We start from the raw sequence: 15,834 nt of genomic DNA, 5'->3' as shown, positions 1-15,834 counted from the left end.
ATCATTAATCCAGAAATGGTGGGTGGGCGTTTACTAGGTAGTATGCCCTATGCACAACTTTCGGCCCAAAGTAAGGGGTGGGCGTTTACTCGATACTGGGCGTATACAAGGTAGTTTACGGTACATAACAAAGGTTAACATGATGGCGGACTAAATAATAATAATAACAAGAAATTCCTCCGATAGGAAAAACACCCCCGTCAAAGGGAAATAACCTTCTCAGTTGGTGGCAGTGAGAATGGTTATTTCCCTTTGACCAACGGGGGTGTCCGTCTATAAGTCCTTGTATAATTTTAATCCACCAATAACTCCCTAACCGTGTGTTTGACTGGTCCCAATTTTTGTAAGGACCGTCTCAGGAATGTATAGAACCTGTTCACCAAGTTTGGTGACGATCGGTCCGTTCATTCTTGAGATCTACTTGCGAACACAAACACACACACAAACACATCGAGTGAAACCTATACACACCCCTATACCGGGGGTGTAAATACACCACTAGGACAACTCAATGATTCACTGATTACATACCAGTTAAAGAAACGAACACCTGAGCGAACGACGAAGAAGAAGAAGAATGAAGATGTCCCTCTATAAGTCCTTGTATAATTTTAATCCACCAATAACTCCCTAACCGTGTGTTTGACTGGTCCCAATTTTTGTAAGGACCGTCTCAGGAATGTATAGAACCTGTTCACCAAGTTTGGTGACGATCGGTCCGTTCATTCTTGAGATCTATATGCGAACACAAAAACACACCCAAACAAACAAACACATCCACCAATAACTCCCTAACCGTGTGTTTGACTGGTCCCAATTTTTGTAAGGACCGTCTCAGGAATGTATAGAACCTGTTCACCAAGTGTGGTGACGATCGGTCCGTTCATTCTTGAGATCTATATGCGAACACAAACACACAAACACACAAACAAACAAACACATCGACCGAATCCTATACACACCCCTATACCGGGGGTGTAATAATAATGGACATTTATATAGCGCTTCTCCACAGCTGGAAGCTGTTAAATACATTAACTAATTTCAGACAACACCTTAACAGCTGTTGACTCTTCTCAAACAACTGGCACCATCCTATAAGAAGACGCCGAGAGGGTCTGGTCACATCAACTCAACAGCCGTGAAGATGAAGACATCGCCAACCTTGCCTTTACCGACGCTGCTCCTGCTCCTTTTCATTCTAGGCCAGTTTCCCGTTGCAGGGAAACGTGCCCAAACTCAAATTTGGGAGAGCGGTGTCTACATCATCACGCTAGTGAGTGACCCCGAGCATGATGGTCAAACCATAGTGCGTCTTCTGCTAAACTTCAAGGACACAATCTTCATAGCTTACGTTGACGACAACGTGATAGGGGGACTCAGCGTGGCCCTTCCTCTCAAACGTGGAGACTATGTCGGGGAACGACCGGAGGGACCCCGCTCCAAACATAGCGCCATTTCGTACAGCGTGGCTTTTGTCGGCAGCTCCACGGTAAGATTAGGATTCATTTGACGTAATGAGACATTTTAATTCCAAAGCATGGAATCTGTCACTTTTTAAGGTTGCAATACTGAATATTTTGGCTCAGTTTATATTAGTATTTTTGCCATATAAAAATACCCTTATCGATATAATTACAATTTAAGGTATTGAGACATCACAGTGCGCTAAGAGATTTATAGAGCAAATCGAGAAGCGCTTCGTTCAATAACTATTTTCAAGATTTGCTCTATACATCTCTTAGCGCACTGTGATTGTTTCCTGTTTCAATAAAAAAAAACGCTGGCGCTGGACCCGAGTACGCTCCCCCAGTATGAAAGTTTTTTGTCTTGTGCACGTGGATTAAAAACAAAATTTTTTAAAATTTATTTTACACAATTAAAAAAATTATTAGAGTAAAACAAGAATTAAAAAAAAAATAAAAAAAAAAAGACCGCCCATGCCGGGAATCGAACCCGGATCACTTGGATTAAATAAAATATATATATTGTTTATCTATTTTACACAATTAAAAAAAAACTATTACAGTAAAATAAAACATTAAAACGTTCATAATAAACAATAGTAAACAAGGATTAAAAAAAAATAAAAAAAATAGACCGCCCATGCCGGGAATCGAACCCGGATCACTTTGGCCATAGACGGACGTGCTACGACAACTTTACTAGAGTAGTGCGCCTTGAATCACTGTGTGTATCTGTCGCTCTCTCTCTTTCAGTCTCACCGAGACCAAGCACTGTATTGTAGTTTCTTTGCCGAGACCAAATGCGGCTGGCTTGCAAATCATGCTTTTCTCGTCACTGCGTGACGTGTTCGGCTGAGGCCGTTCGCAAAGCGACCAGCCTCCCACCGCAAAAACTCCCACCGTTAAGAGTGGTTTTTGTGTTTTTGGGGCATTTAGGTCCCAGGTAACATTATGAAGTTTTAATACGATCAATCGGACCTATTATCAAGTTAGTGTATCAACTTTTGAACGAACTGCGCCCAGTAGTTTCCCAGCAATAAGCTGTTAAGTCGAGACAGACAGACAGACACACACACACACACACAATAAAAAACGCTGGCGCTGGACCCGAGTACGCTCCCCCAGTATGAAAGTTTTTGTCTTGTGCACGTGGATTAAAAAAACAAAAAAACCAATTATTTATTTATTTTACACAATTAAAAAAATTATTAGAGTAAAACAAGAATTAAAAAAAAAAAAAAAAAAAAAAAGACCGCCCATGCCGGGAATCGAACCCGGATCACTTGGATTAAATAAAATATATATATTATTTATCTATTTTACACAATTAAAAAAAAACTATTACAGTAAAATAAAACATTAAAACGTTCATAATAAACAATAGTAAACAAGGATTAAAAAAAAATAAAAAAAATAGACCGCCCATGCCGGGAATCGAACCCGGATCACTTTGGCCATAGACGGACGTGCTACGACAACTTTACTAGAGTAGTGCGCCTTGAATCACTGTGTGTATCTGTCGCTCTCTCTCTTTCAGTCTCACCGAGACCAAGCACTGTATTGTAGTTTCTTTGCCGAGACCAAATGCGGCTGGCTTGCAAATCATGCTTTTCTCGTCACTGCGTGACGTGTTCGGCTGAGGCCGTTCGCAAAGCGACCAGCCTCCCACCGCAAAAACTCCCACCGTTAAGAGTGGTTTTTGTGTTTTTGGGGCATTTAGGTCCCAGGTAACATTATGAAGTTTTAATACGATCAATCGGACCTATTATCAAGTTAGTGTATCAACTTTTGAACGAACTGCGCCCAGTAGTTTCCCAGCAATAAGCTGTTAAGTCGAGACAGACAGACAGACACACACACACAATAAAAAACGCTGGCGCTGGACCCGAGTACGCTCCCCCAGTATGAAAGTTTTTGTCTTGTGCACGTGAATTAAAAAAAAAAAATTATTTATTTATTTTACACAATTAAAAAAATTATTAGAGTAAAACAAGAATTAAAAAAAAAAAATCGACTGCCCATGCCGGGAATCGAACCCGGATCACTTGGATTAAAAAAAATATATATATTATTTATTTATTTTACACAATTAAAAAAACTATTACAGTAAAATAAAACATTAAAACGTTCATAATAAACAATAGTAAACAAGAATTAAAAAAAAAAAAAAAAATAGACCGCCCATGCCGGGAATCGAACCCGGATCACTTTGGCCATAGACGGACGTGCTACGACAACTTTACTAGAGTAGTGCGCCTTGAATCACTGTGTGTATCTGTCGCTCTCTCGCACGCACACACACACACACACACACACACACACACACACAAACACAAACACACACCCTCCCCCCCACCCACATACACATGTGCGCGCGTGCACTGCAAACGAATGAATGAATGAACAGACGCACACTACACACGCACGCACGCACACACACACACACACACACACCCACGCACACGCACACTCTCACACAAACACACACTCACACAAAGACGCCCATTTACATAGAAACATCCCCTCCTATAAGCGGGGATGAAATTTTAAGAGTGGTGGCCAGTGACCCAGAACGAACAAAAGTCAAAGCTGGCGGCAACTCAGGTTTGTATTCAGGGAAAATTACACGAAATGCACGCACGAGATACGACTTTTCGTTCTATTTTCTCTCTTTGGGACTTTCATTTGCGTTAGATCGGTTTTATATGAAAAACCGAAGAAAAGCCCTGCTATTTTGCACTGAGAAACTTTGGAAGCAGCGTGTTTACTCCTGGGTTTCGCTGTAGTACAATTAACCTCACTTACTTCCTCGCTTGCTTCAAAAGTAAGCACTTTTTCCGTCCCATGCATGCGAAATTGAGGATGTACTTCCGATGTCGCTCAAAACGTAGGAAGTTGTCGCAAACTACCATCAATTACTTCCTCGGCTTTGCTTCGAAGTAAGCCCTTCTTCCGGCCCATGCATACGAAAGTGAGGCAAGTTCTTCCGATGTCACTCAAAACTTCGGGAGTTTTCGCGAACTTCCCCCATAAGCATACGGGCACTGATGTCAAACGACTCAAAGTGACACGTTCGTTCACTCATCGTTCGCAAAATAATTAAGTTGGCATGTTATTTCTCGCAATGTACCTGCATTCATCTGGAAGGTTGGTGTTATGATTACATGGTAAGAATGCTTTGAAGCCTTCGCGTGTTGTTTACATCGTAGTTGTCTTGAAATATGCGAAAACCGTTCATTTCGGTCCTGAACTGATGGTGTCGTCTGTTACATATAATACGAGTAGGACAGTCTATTGAATCAGTCGACTTTCAAATTAAAGGCACAGTAAGCCTCCCGTAAACCACCACAGATACGGTCAGGCTTTTACACACGTACAGTACAAACACCCTTCCATTTGAACGTTCACCAAACGGGAACATCCTAGGTGGCCTACGTAAAGAGTGAGCAATTTTCAAAGAATTTATTTTTGCGTGGTTTATCTTACCCCTGAGCCATCGTGAACCCGTGTGATTCAGTTTCTCTTTTTCACAATGTAGTCGTCAGTTAGTCATTTGAATGCGACTCGATGTGAGCTTATTTACAATAGCACGTTTTTATGCACGAAACAAACGGCTGTGGTTCACAAGAACTCTAGCGATGGCTTTTGACTGTTGAGAGGAACGGCGATATGCACTGATAAACCGTCGTCTAGCTGCTACGACCCTTGCGTGACCCTGCTTCCGGGCTTTTCTTTTTTCAAACTTTCACAACTTCGAATTGTACTGATCTTCGAATTGTACTGATCTTGTCTTGATGAAAAAAGAATTCTTTTATGATTAAAGAATGTTTGTGTAAGAAGCTGTCAATTTATTATTTAGATTTTAAAAGTTAGGTCTAGCGCAAAACCGCACCACGGTCCAAAAACATTTTGATAATCATCGATTCACGGCTATCGCCAGTTTACATCAATAGAATGAGACCCGAAGGGAAGTAACTCATGTTTGACCTGAGTTCAGGATGGGTCCAAAAAGTGTTCGAGACAATCTGCAAAATTAATTCTTTAAAAATTGCTCGCTCTTTACGTAGGGCACCTAGGATGTTCCCGTTTGGTGAGCGTTCAAATGGAAGGGTGTTTGTACTGTGTGTAAAAGCCTGACAGTATCTGTGATGGTTTACGGGAGGCTTACTGTCCGGGCGTGATTTCCGGTATCATAAGAGCCGTCCAGCACCAAAACGAGGCGCCATTGTTGTTAATGACCAAGTCCACAAAAATAAATTCTTTGAAAATTTCTCACGCTCGACAGAAAGCAGCCAGGATGTTCCCGTTCGGTGAGCGTTCAAATGGAAGTATGCTTGTACTGTATGATGACGCTCGGGGAGCTCTGTGATGGTTTACGGGAGGCTTACTGTGCCTTTAATGCTGCTTTGTCCTGCTCGAAATCTCAGGGCCGGATCTGGGGGGAGGGGGGTGGGTTCCTGGGTTCCGGAACCCCCCCCCCTCCCCCTGGCCATCCAATGTACCTCTCAGAGAGAGAAAAAAAAGTGGACTTTTTAAGCTCTTCCCCCAACTCCCTCAGTTTATTTGGTCTTCTAAAACTATTTCAAATTTTGAACAACATCAAGTCGACAACGGCCTGCCCTCCCCGTTATAAGTCCATCATCATAGTAATATTCAAAGTAAAGAGTTCTGTCAGACTTATTTACTATTAACTAGGCATACATGTCTTTGGGATTATTCCACTGAACCACTATGGTAAATGCCTTCAGTTGGAACACCCCCCCCCCCCCCCCTCAAACGAACTTGGTCCGGCCCTGAATCTGTCAGAAAAAAAACCCTGCTGTTAGCCGCGGGAAACTTTAGGGTCAAACATCATTGTTTGGTAATGTGGAGACGATAAGCTACATGCCACTAACACAGCGGCTGAAAAGAATCTTCGCAAGTCGAAAGAAGAGGCACAAACTCACTGTGGCACAGGCGCATGAATTCTGTCAGAAAAAAACACTTCTGCTTTTAGCCGCGGGAAATTTAGGGTCAAGCATCATTTGGTAATGTAGAGAAGATAAGCTACATGTATATGTAGGCCTAACTAACACGGAGGATGAGAAGAATCTTCTCAAATCAAAAGAAGGGGCACAGCCTCGCTTTGGAAAAGGGCGGAAGAATACGCTCTCTGGAAAGCACCAGTGCGCTAACAGTTTTAAGCGCACTGCCACTGGCCAATCAACTGTTTTACATCAGTCATGTGACACCAGTACTTACTGACAATTATTATTGTTATTGAAACATCACAGTGCACTAGTAGATTTATAGAGCAAATCGAGAAAATTAATTAAGCAAAGCGCTAAGCCGTTCAATAATTATTTTCAAGATTTGCTCTATAAATCTCTTAGCGCACTGTGATTATTTGTTTCAATAACGCTATTGTCAGTAACGACAACAGATTAGAACGTTTGAAAAGGCACATTGATTTTTCTGCCAGCGTTTGGATAAATTGTGGACAGGTCGAGTTAGATCTACTTTTGTGTGTGTGTCGGCTTTGCACATCATTTGTCATCGCCGACCATGCATTTTACGATTTGATTACCCTCTGTACCGTTTTATCGATTAGCAACTAACAGTATGAGTTACAGTTGTGCGAAATGTACCCGTTAGCATACAGTTTCACTGGGAACATACCATTACGTCCCAGTACCATTACGTCCCAGTACCATTACGTCCCGGTACCATTACGTCCCAGTACCATTGCGTCCCAGTACCATTGCGTCCCAATACCATTGGGTCCCAGTACCATTGCGTCCCAGTACCATTACGTCCCAATACAATTACGTGCCATTGCGTCCCCGTACCATTAGGTCCCAATACTAGTGAATTTAATTTCTGAGATGTTACTGTAGCAGTGTAGCGACACGTTTTGTAATAAAAGTGCGTTTTCTAATAAATTTATTACAAATCGTGTTCGGATTACACAATTTTTATAACAAAATGCGTTCAACACGATTTGTAATAAAAAATTGTGTCGGTACATAGCAGTATTTCACAAATAAAAATAAAATAAAAAGATGTGTACCGGTTAGTCAAGATGAGGTGAAGTGGAAAAAAATAAAAATAAATAAATAAATAAATAAATAAATAAATGTTTGTTCATGGGAGAGAAAAAAATCCTTCACGATATATTCCGAAACTGTAAAGGATATTGCATGTCAGTTTGTTTGTTTCGAGGCGCTCCTTGCTTTCCTTACAGGTTTTCTAAGGTAACCATGTTCTTTCTTTTAAAATGAACTGAAGCACGCTAACCTAAACCGAAGTGTAAAATTAATATATGCTTTAGCGGTGCTCGACACAAAGAAAAATACCGAAACTGTACAGTACACCGCTTTGTATTCCACTGTATGTAACCGAGCATGACATGACTGTAGGCTTATTTACTGAGTAGACGATGTTTAAACCCGTTTCTGAGAAAAGCTAGACTGACTGTCCAGTCGTCGAACCTTCAGCACATAGACACCGAGACACACAGATAGCGAAACCCATACACGCACAAATGTAGACACAGACACCTACATACATACGTACATAACACACACACACACACACACACACACACACACACACGCACACGCACACACACACACACACACACACACACACACACTGCCCAATTGTGTTGGGACGTAATGGTACGGGGACGTAATGGGATTCCTTTATGGGACGTATCGAGATGCAATTTTCTTGGGACCTATCGACACGCAATTTTGTTGGGACACAATGGTACGGGACGCAATGGCACTGGGACCCAATGGTATTGGGACCCAATGGGATTGCTTAATGGGACGCAATGAGACGGCATTGTTTTGGGACGCAATGGTACTGGGACACAATGGTACTGGGACGTATTGGCATGACCCCGTTTCACTTAAGTATTAATTATTGGTATAAAAAAACAACATACATGTACCGAAATGTCACAGTTCTACGCTCCCACTGGCACAAAAATGAACGACCCCCAAACAACTGAGTGGCGTCCCCTGATGTCAAACGACTTAAGTGACACGTTGGTTCCTCATTCGCAAAAAAATAAAGTTGGCATGTTATTTCTCGCAATGTACGGTACCTGCATTCATCTGGGAGGTTGGTGCTATGATTACATGGAAAGAATGTTTTGGTAATCTTGAACTTAAGCGTGTTAAATTCATAGCTCATAATTCAGAGGCATTGAAGTCTCCAAATTTGTAGAACCTGCACTTGTAATCATAACAAGTCATTTTTAGATCCCTTTGAAGTTACGGAATGAACTCCGATGAACTGTACGAATGCATTTCGTTTACATGGGTCAAAGAAGGAATTAGCCGTGTGAGTGGACAAGGGAGACAACTCTTTCGTGTAAATGATGTCCCATGGTTGAATTATGCTTAAGTTTGGAGCTCAATCCGTCAATTAATTTCACGACAAATGTTCTTTGGCTTGCTTACATGGACTTGTATCAAAAATAAGTAAAGAATGTCACAGGATACTGAGCTATGAATTTAACACGCTAAAGTTCAAGATTTATACCAATGTTTTGAAGCCTTCGCGTGTTCTGTTTACATCGTAGTTGTCTTGAAATATGCGAAAACCGTTCATTTCAGTCCTGAACTGAGTGATGGTGTCGTCTGCTGCATTTTCGAGTGAGACAGTCTATCATTGAATGAGTCGACTTTCAAATGCTGCTTTCAAGGGCGGATCAATTCACTTTGGAGGGGGGGGTTACAAAATGACTGCGAAGATACAAGTTGACGGTAGGGCTAGGCCTCTAGGGGGGGTCCGGGGGCATGCCCCCCCGGAAATTTTTTTTATCCAAAGAAGCAAAATAGAGCTATCTGGTGCATCCTGAGTCAATAAATTACCTCTTTTGGGGGGAGTGGGGGGGTTACGTAACCCGTGTAACCCCCCCCCCCCCCCAGATCCGCCCTTGGCTTTGTCCTGCTCGAAATCTGTCAGAAACTAACCTTCTGTTTTTAGCCGCGGGACATTTTAAGGTCAAGCATCATTGTTTGGTAATATGGAGACGATAAGCTACATGCCACTAACACAGCGGCTGAGAAGAATGTTCGGAAGTCGAAAGAAGAGGCACAGACTGAGAATACGCTCTCTGAAAAAGTTAGCGCACTCCAAGAGTGAGCTAACAGTTTTAAGCGCACTGCCATTAGCCAATCAACTGTTTCACATCAGTCATGTGACACCAGTTTTTACTGACAATTATCATTATTATCATTATATCTGTTACAGAAATACTTCACAACGGTTCGCAGTGATGGGTGGCTCCACAGTGACAAAACTGTTGGTTTCTTATCGTACATCACAGAGTCCGGATCCTGGACCAATTATCCGTATAGGCGAATTATGTATTCGGTTCCAAGAGATGGTGTTTACTGGATCATGGCCAGACCAGACGGTTCGACTGGCCACTGGACAACGGTCAACATTATGGGGCTGTTCAATGCCTACAGTGGATTAGGCGTGCCTATCTCCGCTTCAGGCGCTTTTTACTTGACCACTAAAGACAAGGTGTGTGTGTGTGCGGCGTTTTTTTTTTTTTTGGGGGGGGGGGTGTAGAGTGTGTGTGAGTGTGTGTGGATGTTGGTTGGGAGGGGCATAGTGTGTGTGCATGTGTGCGTGTGTGTCAGTGTGTGCGCGCGAGGTTCGGTGTAAGACTTCAGCCAGTGGTTTCGGGGTTTTAAGCATGACTTTAGATTTTCTTTGAAGAAATATATTTTGAGGGCAGACTTGACAGAAGGAATATTTAGTATCCTGGACGATGGACAGACTGAAGAATTCTGCAAGGAGCGGATGTCTCGTTGTCTTTCTTCGTCACAACACTGATGTCTTTCTTTCAGATCAGCATGAAAGTCACCACGGGACAAAGCCACATAGACCCGGCAACAATGATGTCCTGGGTCTATCTGGAAAACAACACGCCAGAGAAGCTGAAGGGCACCTACATGGCCTTCACGGATACGGTATCCCACGCCTTTCTTTTTTTTTTTTTTTAAATATTTACGCTGCCTTGATGTAATAAAGCTGCGTATAGGTTTCCCTCTGTCAGTGTTTCTCTGTCTACGGATTAGACTTGTATCGCCTGGAGCCAATTGATGGGACTCGCGCTATAGAAAAGTTATTTATTATTATTATTATTATTATCTTTGTTTCTCTTGGGTCAATTGAGCTCAAATTTGGTGAGTAGCTTGGAACTGTTGCGTATACGATGTGTGCAAAAACTTAGGTTCGTTTCGGTAGTAAAATGGGAGATATGAGCTGTACACGCCTTTACGCACCCAGCCAGGGGGGTACAAACAAATTAAAGGTTTCACATGAAGATGTCGAAGTAAATCAGCGTTCATTTTGACATTAGAAATGTGCTACTGAGACCTGCGACCTTTACTCACAAAGAATGGGTGTTTCACAAAGCATTGGTGTGTATTCTATTTTTTTAACCTCAGTTGCATGTTGCTACCACCCTTATTTTTTGCCTTCTCTCTTGCTCTTTTTTCAGGCGGGGAGCATCCTTCTTCATAGGTCTATTTCTTTTTGCAATCGCATTCTTGCATTTTTAAATCAACAAACTGTATCAATAAACTAATATCGTGTGAACTCCTTAATGTTAAACTCAAATTCTAATAATACAACCACTTCTGAGTTTTTACCATATTTAAATTATCCAATTGTCATTCTTGTAATTGAAATACAATGATTCACAAAATGAATATAATCAATTTTCAAAGTTTCGCTAAAATAATACATTTCAGTTTTCAATCAAAATTATGTTAACCTTTATTTTTTTTATAAACAAAATCTGTACATACTTTCCAACCCTTCATCACCCCTTGGCAATCAACAAAGAAATGTTCAAGGGTGTCTAATTCATCACAAAATTCACACTTATTCCATGTTCTTAATCCTATCTTGTTTATTAGTTGGGTAAATTCTATGTAGTAATAATGTCCAGTGCAACAGACGTGATCGCTCTTCGTGTGTACATTGTGCAACCAATAACCAGTTTCTCTTAAAAAAATCATATCATAATTCATTCGCTTGCGGCTTCGTGGCAGGCGGAAGAAAAAACAAGTCGCGTAAGGCGAAAATACAATATTTAGTCAAGTAGCTGTCGAACTCACAGAATGAAACTGAACGCAATGCCATTTTACTCGTAGCATCGTCAGGCCACCGCTCATGGCAAAGGCAGTGAAATTGACAAGAAGAGCGGGGTAGTAGTTGCGCTAAGAAGGATAGCACGCTTTTCTGTACCTCTCTTTGTTTTAACTTTCTGAGCGTGTTTTTAATCCAAACATATCATATCTATATGTTTTTGGAATCAGGAACCGACAAGGAATAAGATGAAAGTGTTTTTAAATTGATTTGGACAATTTAATTTTGATAATAATTTTTATATATTTAATTTTCAGAGCTTGTTTTTAATCCGAATATAACATATTTATATGTTTTTGGAATCAGCAAATGATGGAAAATAAGATAAACGTAAATTTGGAGCGTTTTATAAATTTTTATTTTTTTTTACAATTTTCCGATTTTTAATGACCAAAGTCATTAATTAATTTTTAAGCCACCAAGCTGAAATACAATACCGAACCCCGGGCTTCGTCGAAGATTACTTGACCAAAATTTCAACCAATTTGGTTGAAAAATGAGGGCGTGACAGTGCCGCCTCAACTTTCACGAAAAGCCGGATATGACGTCATCAAAGACATTTATCAAAAAAATGAAAAAAACGTATGGGGATTTCATACCCAGGAACTCTCATGTCAAATTTCATAAAGATCGGTCCAGTAGTTTAGTCTGAATCGCTCTACACACACACACAGACAGACACACACACACACACACACACACACACACACATACACCACGACCCTCGTTTCGATTCCCCCTCGATGTTAAAATATTTAGTCAAAACTTGACTAAATATAATCATCCAGATAAGTTTTCGTTATTAATTGTTTGTCTGTGCACTTAAAAGACCGTTGGGTCGATATATTTGGGATTGAAACGTATTTGTGTCAATAACAACCGTTCCAATAACTTACCAAGCTTGTTGTTTTTGATTCCAGTTTCTCTTATCCAAATCAACCTTTCTTTTCCAAAAAGGTACCTCCAATGTACGCCAAAGATTATGGCACGGACGAGAACGTCGCCTTCGGGGGCTCGAGACTCCTGGACCGTGGCAACATGTACGATCAGTCCAGTAAGGTGTTCAGCATCAGCATAAGCGGGACCTACATCTTGTCTCTCCGTGGCAACCCAGCAATCCATAAAAGCCTTCGCCTCCAGGTGTACTGCAACAATAAACTCGTGTTCCAATCCTTTGCCCAACGCGGGGTCAGCAGCGGACAAGCGAGTGTGTTTACATTCGAGAGAGGCGACAGGCTGTACATCCGCGCGCGCGACTACCGGCATGTGGGTAAACACACCATGATATCCATTGCTCTTCTGTCCAAAAAAGACCGTCAGAGGTTGTACCAGTAGCGGTGTGTTCTCTTCCGGCAAAGTCTTGGCTTTGTTGTCTTGTGATTGTGTTTTTAAGAGGCGCTGATGTTCACAGATGAGAAAAAAGCAATAAACTTCAATTGTATTTCCTTGTGTTTGTCAGTTTGACTCTGTTTCTCCTCCGATCTCTATGTCACTGTCTGTTTGTCTGTGTGTCAGTCTGTCTGGCAATCTGGCTGGCTGGCTGGCTGTCTGTTTGTCTGTGTGTCAGTCTGTCTGGCAATCTGGCTGTCTGTTTGTTTGTCTGTGTGTCAGTCTGTCTGGCAATCTGTCTGTCTGTCTGTCTGTATGTCTCTATCTCTCCCCCCTTTCCATCCTTCCTTTCCTTGGGCTCAGCGCGGTCCTCAGTGTTTGTTTAAAAGGCACACGTACTCCTTCTCTTGAAAACCGTTTGACTCACCATCTCAGATATGGCCAGGTGGGACATAGACCAAATAGCCTGGACCGCCAACTCGTCACGTGACCCTTCGAGGTTACGACGCTCGACTTTCAGGGGCGCTTAGCGCCCGGGGTTTGAAAGGCCAGCGATTCGAAGACAGTGAAAAGAAAGCACGCTCCAGTTATTTGTGGCAATGGGAGGTGACAATGAACTGGATTTTCCAAAACTCCACACTAAACTTAACAAAACTCATCGAAAAACATGTTCCATATGCACTTTCGCTGAGTTTATTTTAGCATTTTCAGAACTTACCTCGGCAACTTCGTCCATGTTTACAATCGACACCGGATATGACATCCCCCTGATTTCTGAAAGGCCATGTAAAGCGTAGGTTCCTAAATGCGAGAGGCGCTACCTCGTAATGGAGAGAAAGAGCGGAGAGAGAGCTAGTTGGCGGTCCAGGATGAATGGTCTATGTAGAGAGACAGAGCGGAGAGAGAGCTAGTTGGCGGTCCAGGATGAATGGTCTATGTAGAGAGAAAGAGCGGAGAGAGAGCTAGTTGGCGGTCCAGGATGAATGGTCTATGTAGAGAGACAGAGCGGAGAGAGAGCTAGTTGGCGGTCCAGGATGAATGGTCTATGTAGAGAGAAAGAGCGGAGAGAGAGCTAGTTGGCGGTCCAGGATGAATGGTCTATGTAGAGAGACAGAGCGGAGAGAGAGCTAGTTGGCGGTCCAGGATGAATGGTCTATGTAGAGAGAAAGAGCGGAGAGAGAGAGCTAGTTGGCGGTCCAGGATGAATGGTCTATGTAGAGAGACAGAGCGGAGAGAGAGCTAGTTGGCGGTCCAGGATGAATGGTCTATGTAGAGAGACAGAGCGGAGAGAGAGCTAGTTGGCGGTCCAGGATGAATGGTCTATGTAGAGAGAAAGAGCGGAGAGAGAGCTAGTTGGCGGTCCAGGATGAATGGTCTATGTAGAGAGACAGAGCGGAGAGAGAGCTAGTTGGCGGTCCAGGATGAATGGTCTATGTAGAGAGAAAGAGCGGAGAGAGAGAGCTAGTTGGCGGTCCAGGATGAATGGTCTATGTAGAGAGACAGAGCGGAGAGAGAGCTAGTTGGCGGTCCAGGATGAATGGTCTATGTAGAGAGACAGAGCGGAGAGAGAGCTAGTTGGCGGTCCAGGATGAATGGTCTATGTAGAGAGAAAGAGCGGAGAGAGAGCTAGTTGGCGGTCCAGGATGAATGGTCTATGTAGAGAGACAGAGCGGAGAGAGAGCTAGTTGGCGGTCCAGGATGAATGGTCTATGTAGAGAGAAAGAGCGGAGAGAGAGAGCTAGTTGGCGGTCCAGGATGAATGGTCTATGTAGAGAGACAGAGCGGAGAGAGAGCTACTTGGCGGTCCAGGATGAATGGTCTATGTAGAGAGACAGAGCGGAGAGAAAGCTAGTTGGCGGTCCAGGATGAATGGTCTATGTAGAGAGAAAGAGCGGAGAGAGAGCTAGTTGGCGGTCCAGGATGAATGGTCTATGTAGAGAGACAGAGCGGAGAGAGAGCTAGTTGGCGGTCCAGGATGAATGGTCTATGTAGAGAGAAAGAGCGGAGAGAGAGAGCTAGTTGGCGGTCCAGGATGAATGGTCTATGTAGAGAGACAGAGCGGAGAGAGAGAGCTACTTGGCGGTCCAGGATGAATGGTCTATGTAGAGAGACAGAGCGGAGAGAGAGCTAGTTGGCGGTCCAGGATGAATGGTCTATGTAGAGAGAAAGAGCGGAGAGAGAGCTAGTTGGCGGTCCAGGATGAATGGTCTATGTAGAGAGACAGAGCGGAGAGAGAGCTAGTTGGCGGTCCAGGATGAATGGTCTATGTAGAGAGAAAGAGCGGAGAGAGAGCTAGTTGGCGGTCCAGGATGAATGGTCTATGTAGAGACAGAGCGGAGAGAGAGCTAGTTGGCGGTCCAGGATGAATGGTCTATGTAGAGAGAAAGAGCGGAGAGAGAGCTAGTTGGCGGTCCAGGATGAATGGTCTATGTAGAGAGAAAGAGCGGAGAGAGAGCTAGTTGGCGGTCCAGGATGAATGGTCTATGTAGAGAGACAGAGCGGAGAGAGAGCTAGTTGGCGGTCCAGGATAAATGGTCTATGCTTGGGATAAGACCTATCGTCGACTTGGTCACATACCCAAAATGGGTGCATGGTCTCTGTCGACAATTGATTTTTTTCTTTCCGGAAAAGCCACTGGTTGCATTTACACAATTAATTCATCTAGCATACAGCATCCATGGGGGTTCATGTTTGGTATTTGACCATCTGGAGAGAATGTGGTCTTATCCCATGTCAAAGTCTGTATATTTTATAAATAGATTTGGTTCTTAATTACGCTATGGAAAATTATTCTAATCAAATTAACAAACAGATCAACCAAGCCGAAAAGCAAATGATTTATACGACTCCCCTTCGTCATGTCCCATTACACTCA

The 15,834-nt window shown here is 42.8% G+C and overlaps 1 protein-coding gene across 1 annotated transcript; it reads left to right on the top strand.

Moving 5' to 3' along the window:
* The first annotated feature begins 1,110 nt into the window (after positions 1-1,110).
* LOC138949407 (uncharacterized) lies at positions 1,111-13,071 on the top strand. The gene is made up of 4 exons (XM_070321233.1): positions 1,111-1,492; positions 9,714-9,992; positions 10,322-10,444; positions 12,588-13,071. Exons 1-4 carry the CDS (start codon positions 1,148-1,150, stop codon positions 12,963-12,965), a joined length of 1,125 nt encoding a protein of 374 aa, XP_070177334.1. The 5' UTR covers positions 1,111-1,147; the 3' UTR covers positions 12,966-13,071.
* Positions 13,072-15,834: the final 2,763 nt, after the last annotated feature.

The sequence above is a fragment of the Littorina saxatilis genome, linkage group LG15, assembly GCF_037325665.1.
Source record: "Littorina saxatilis isolate snail1 linkage group LG15, US_GU_Lsax_2.0, whole genome shotgun sequence".
NCBI lineage: Eukaryota > Metazoa > Mollusca > Gastropoda > Littorinimorpha > Littorinidae > Littorina > Littorina saxatilis.
This window is presented reverse-complemented; position numbering and strand designations above follow the sequence as displayed.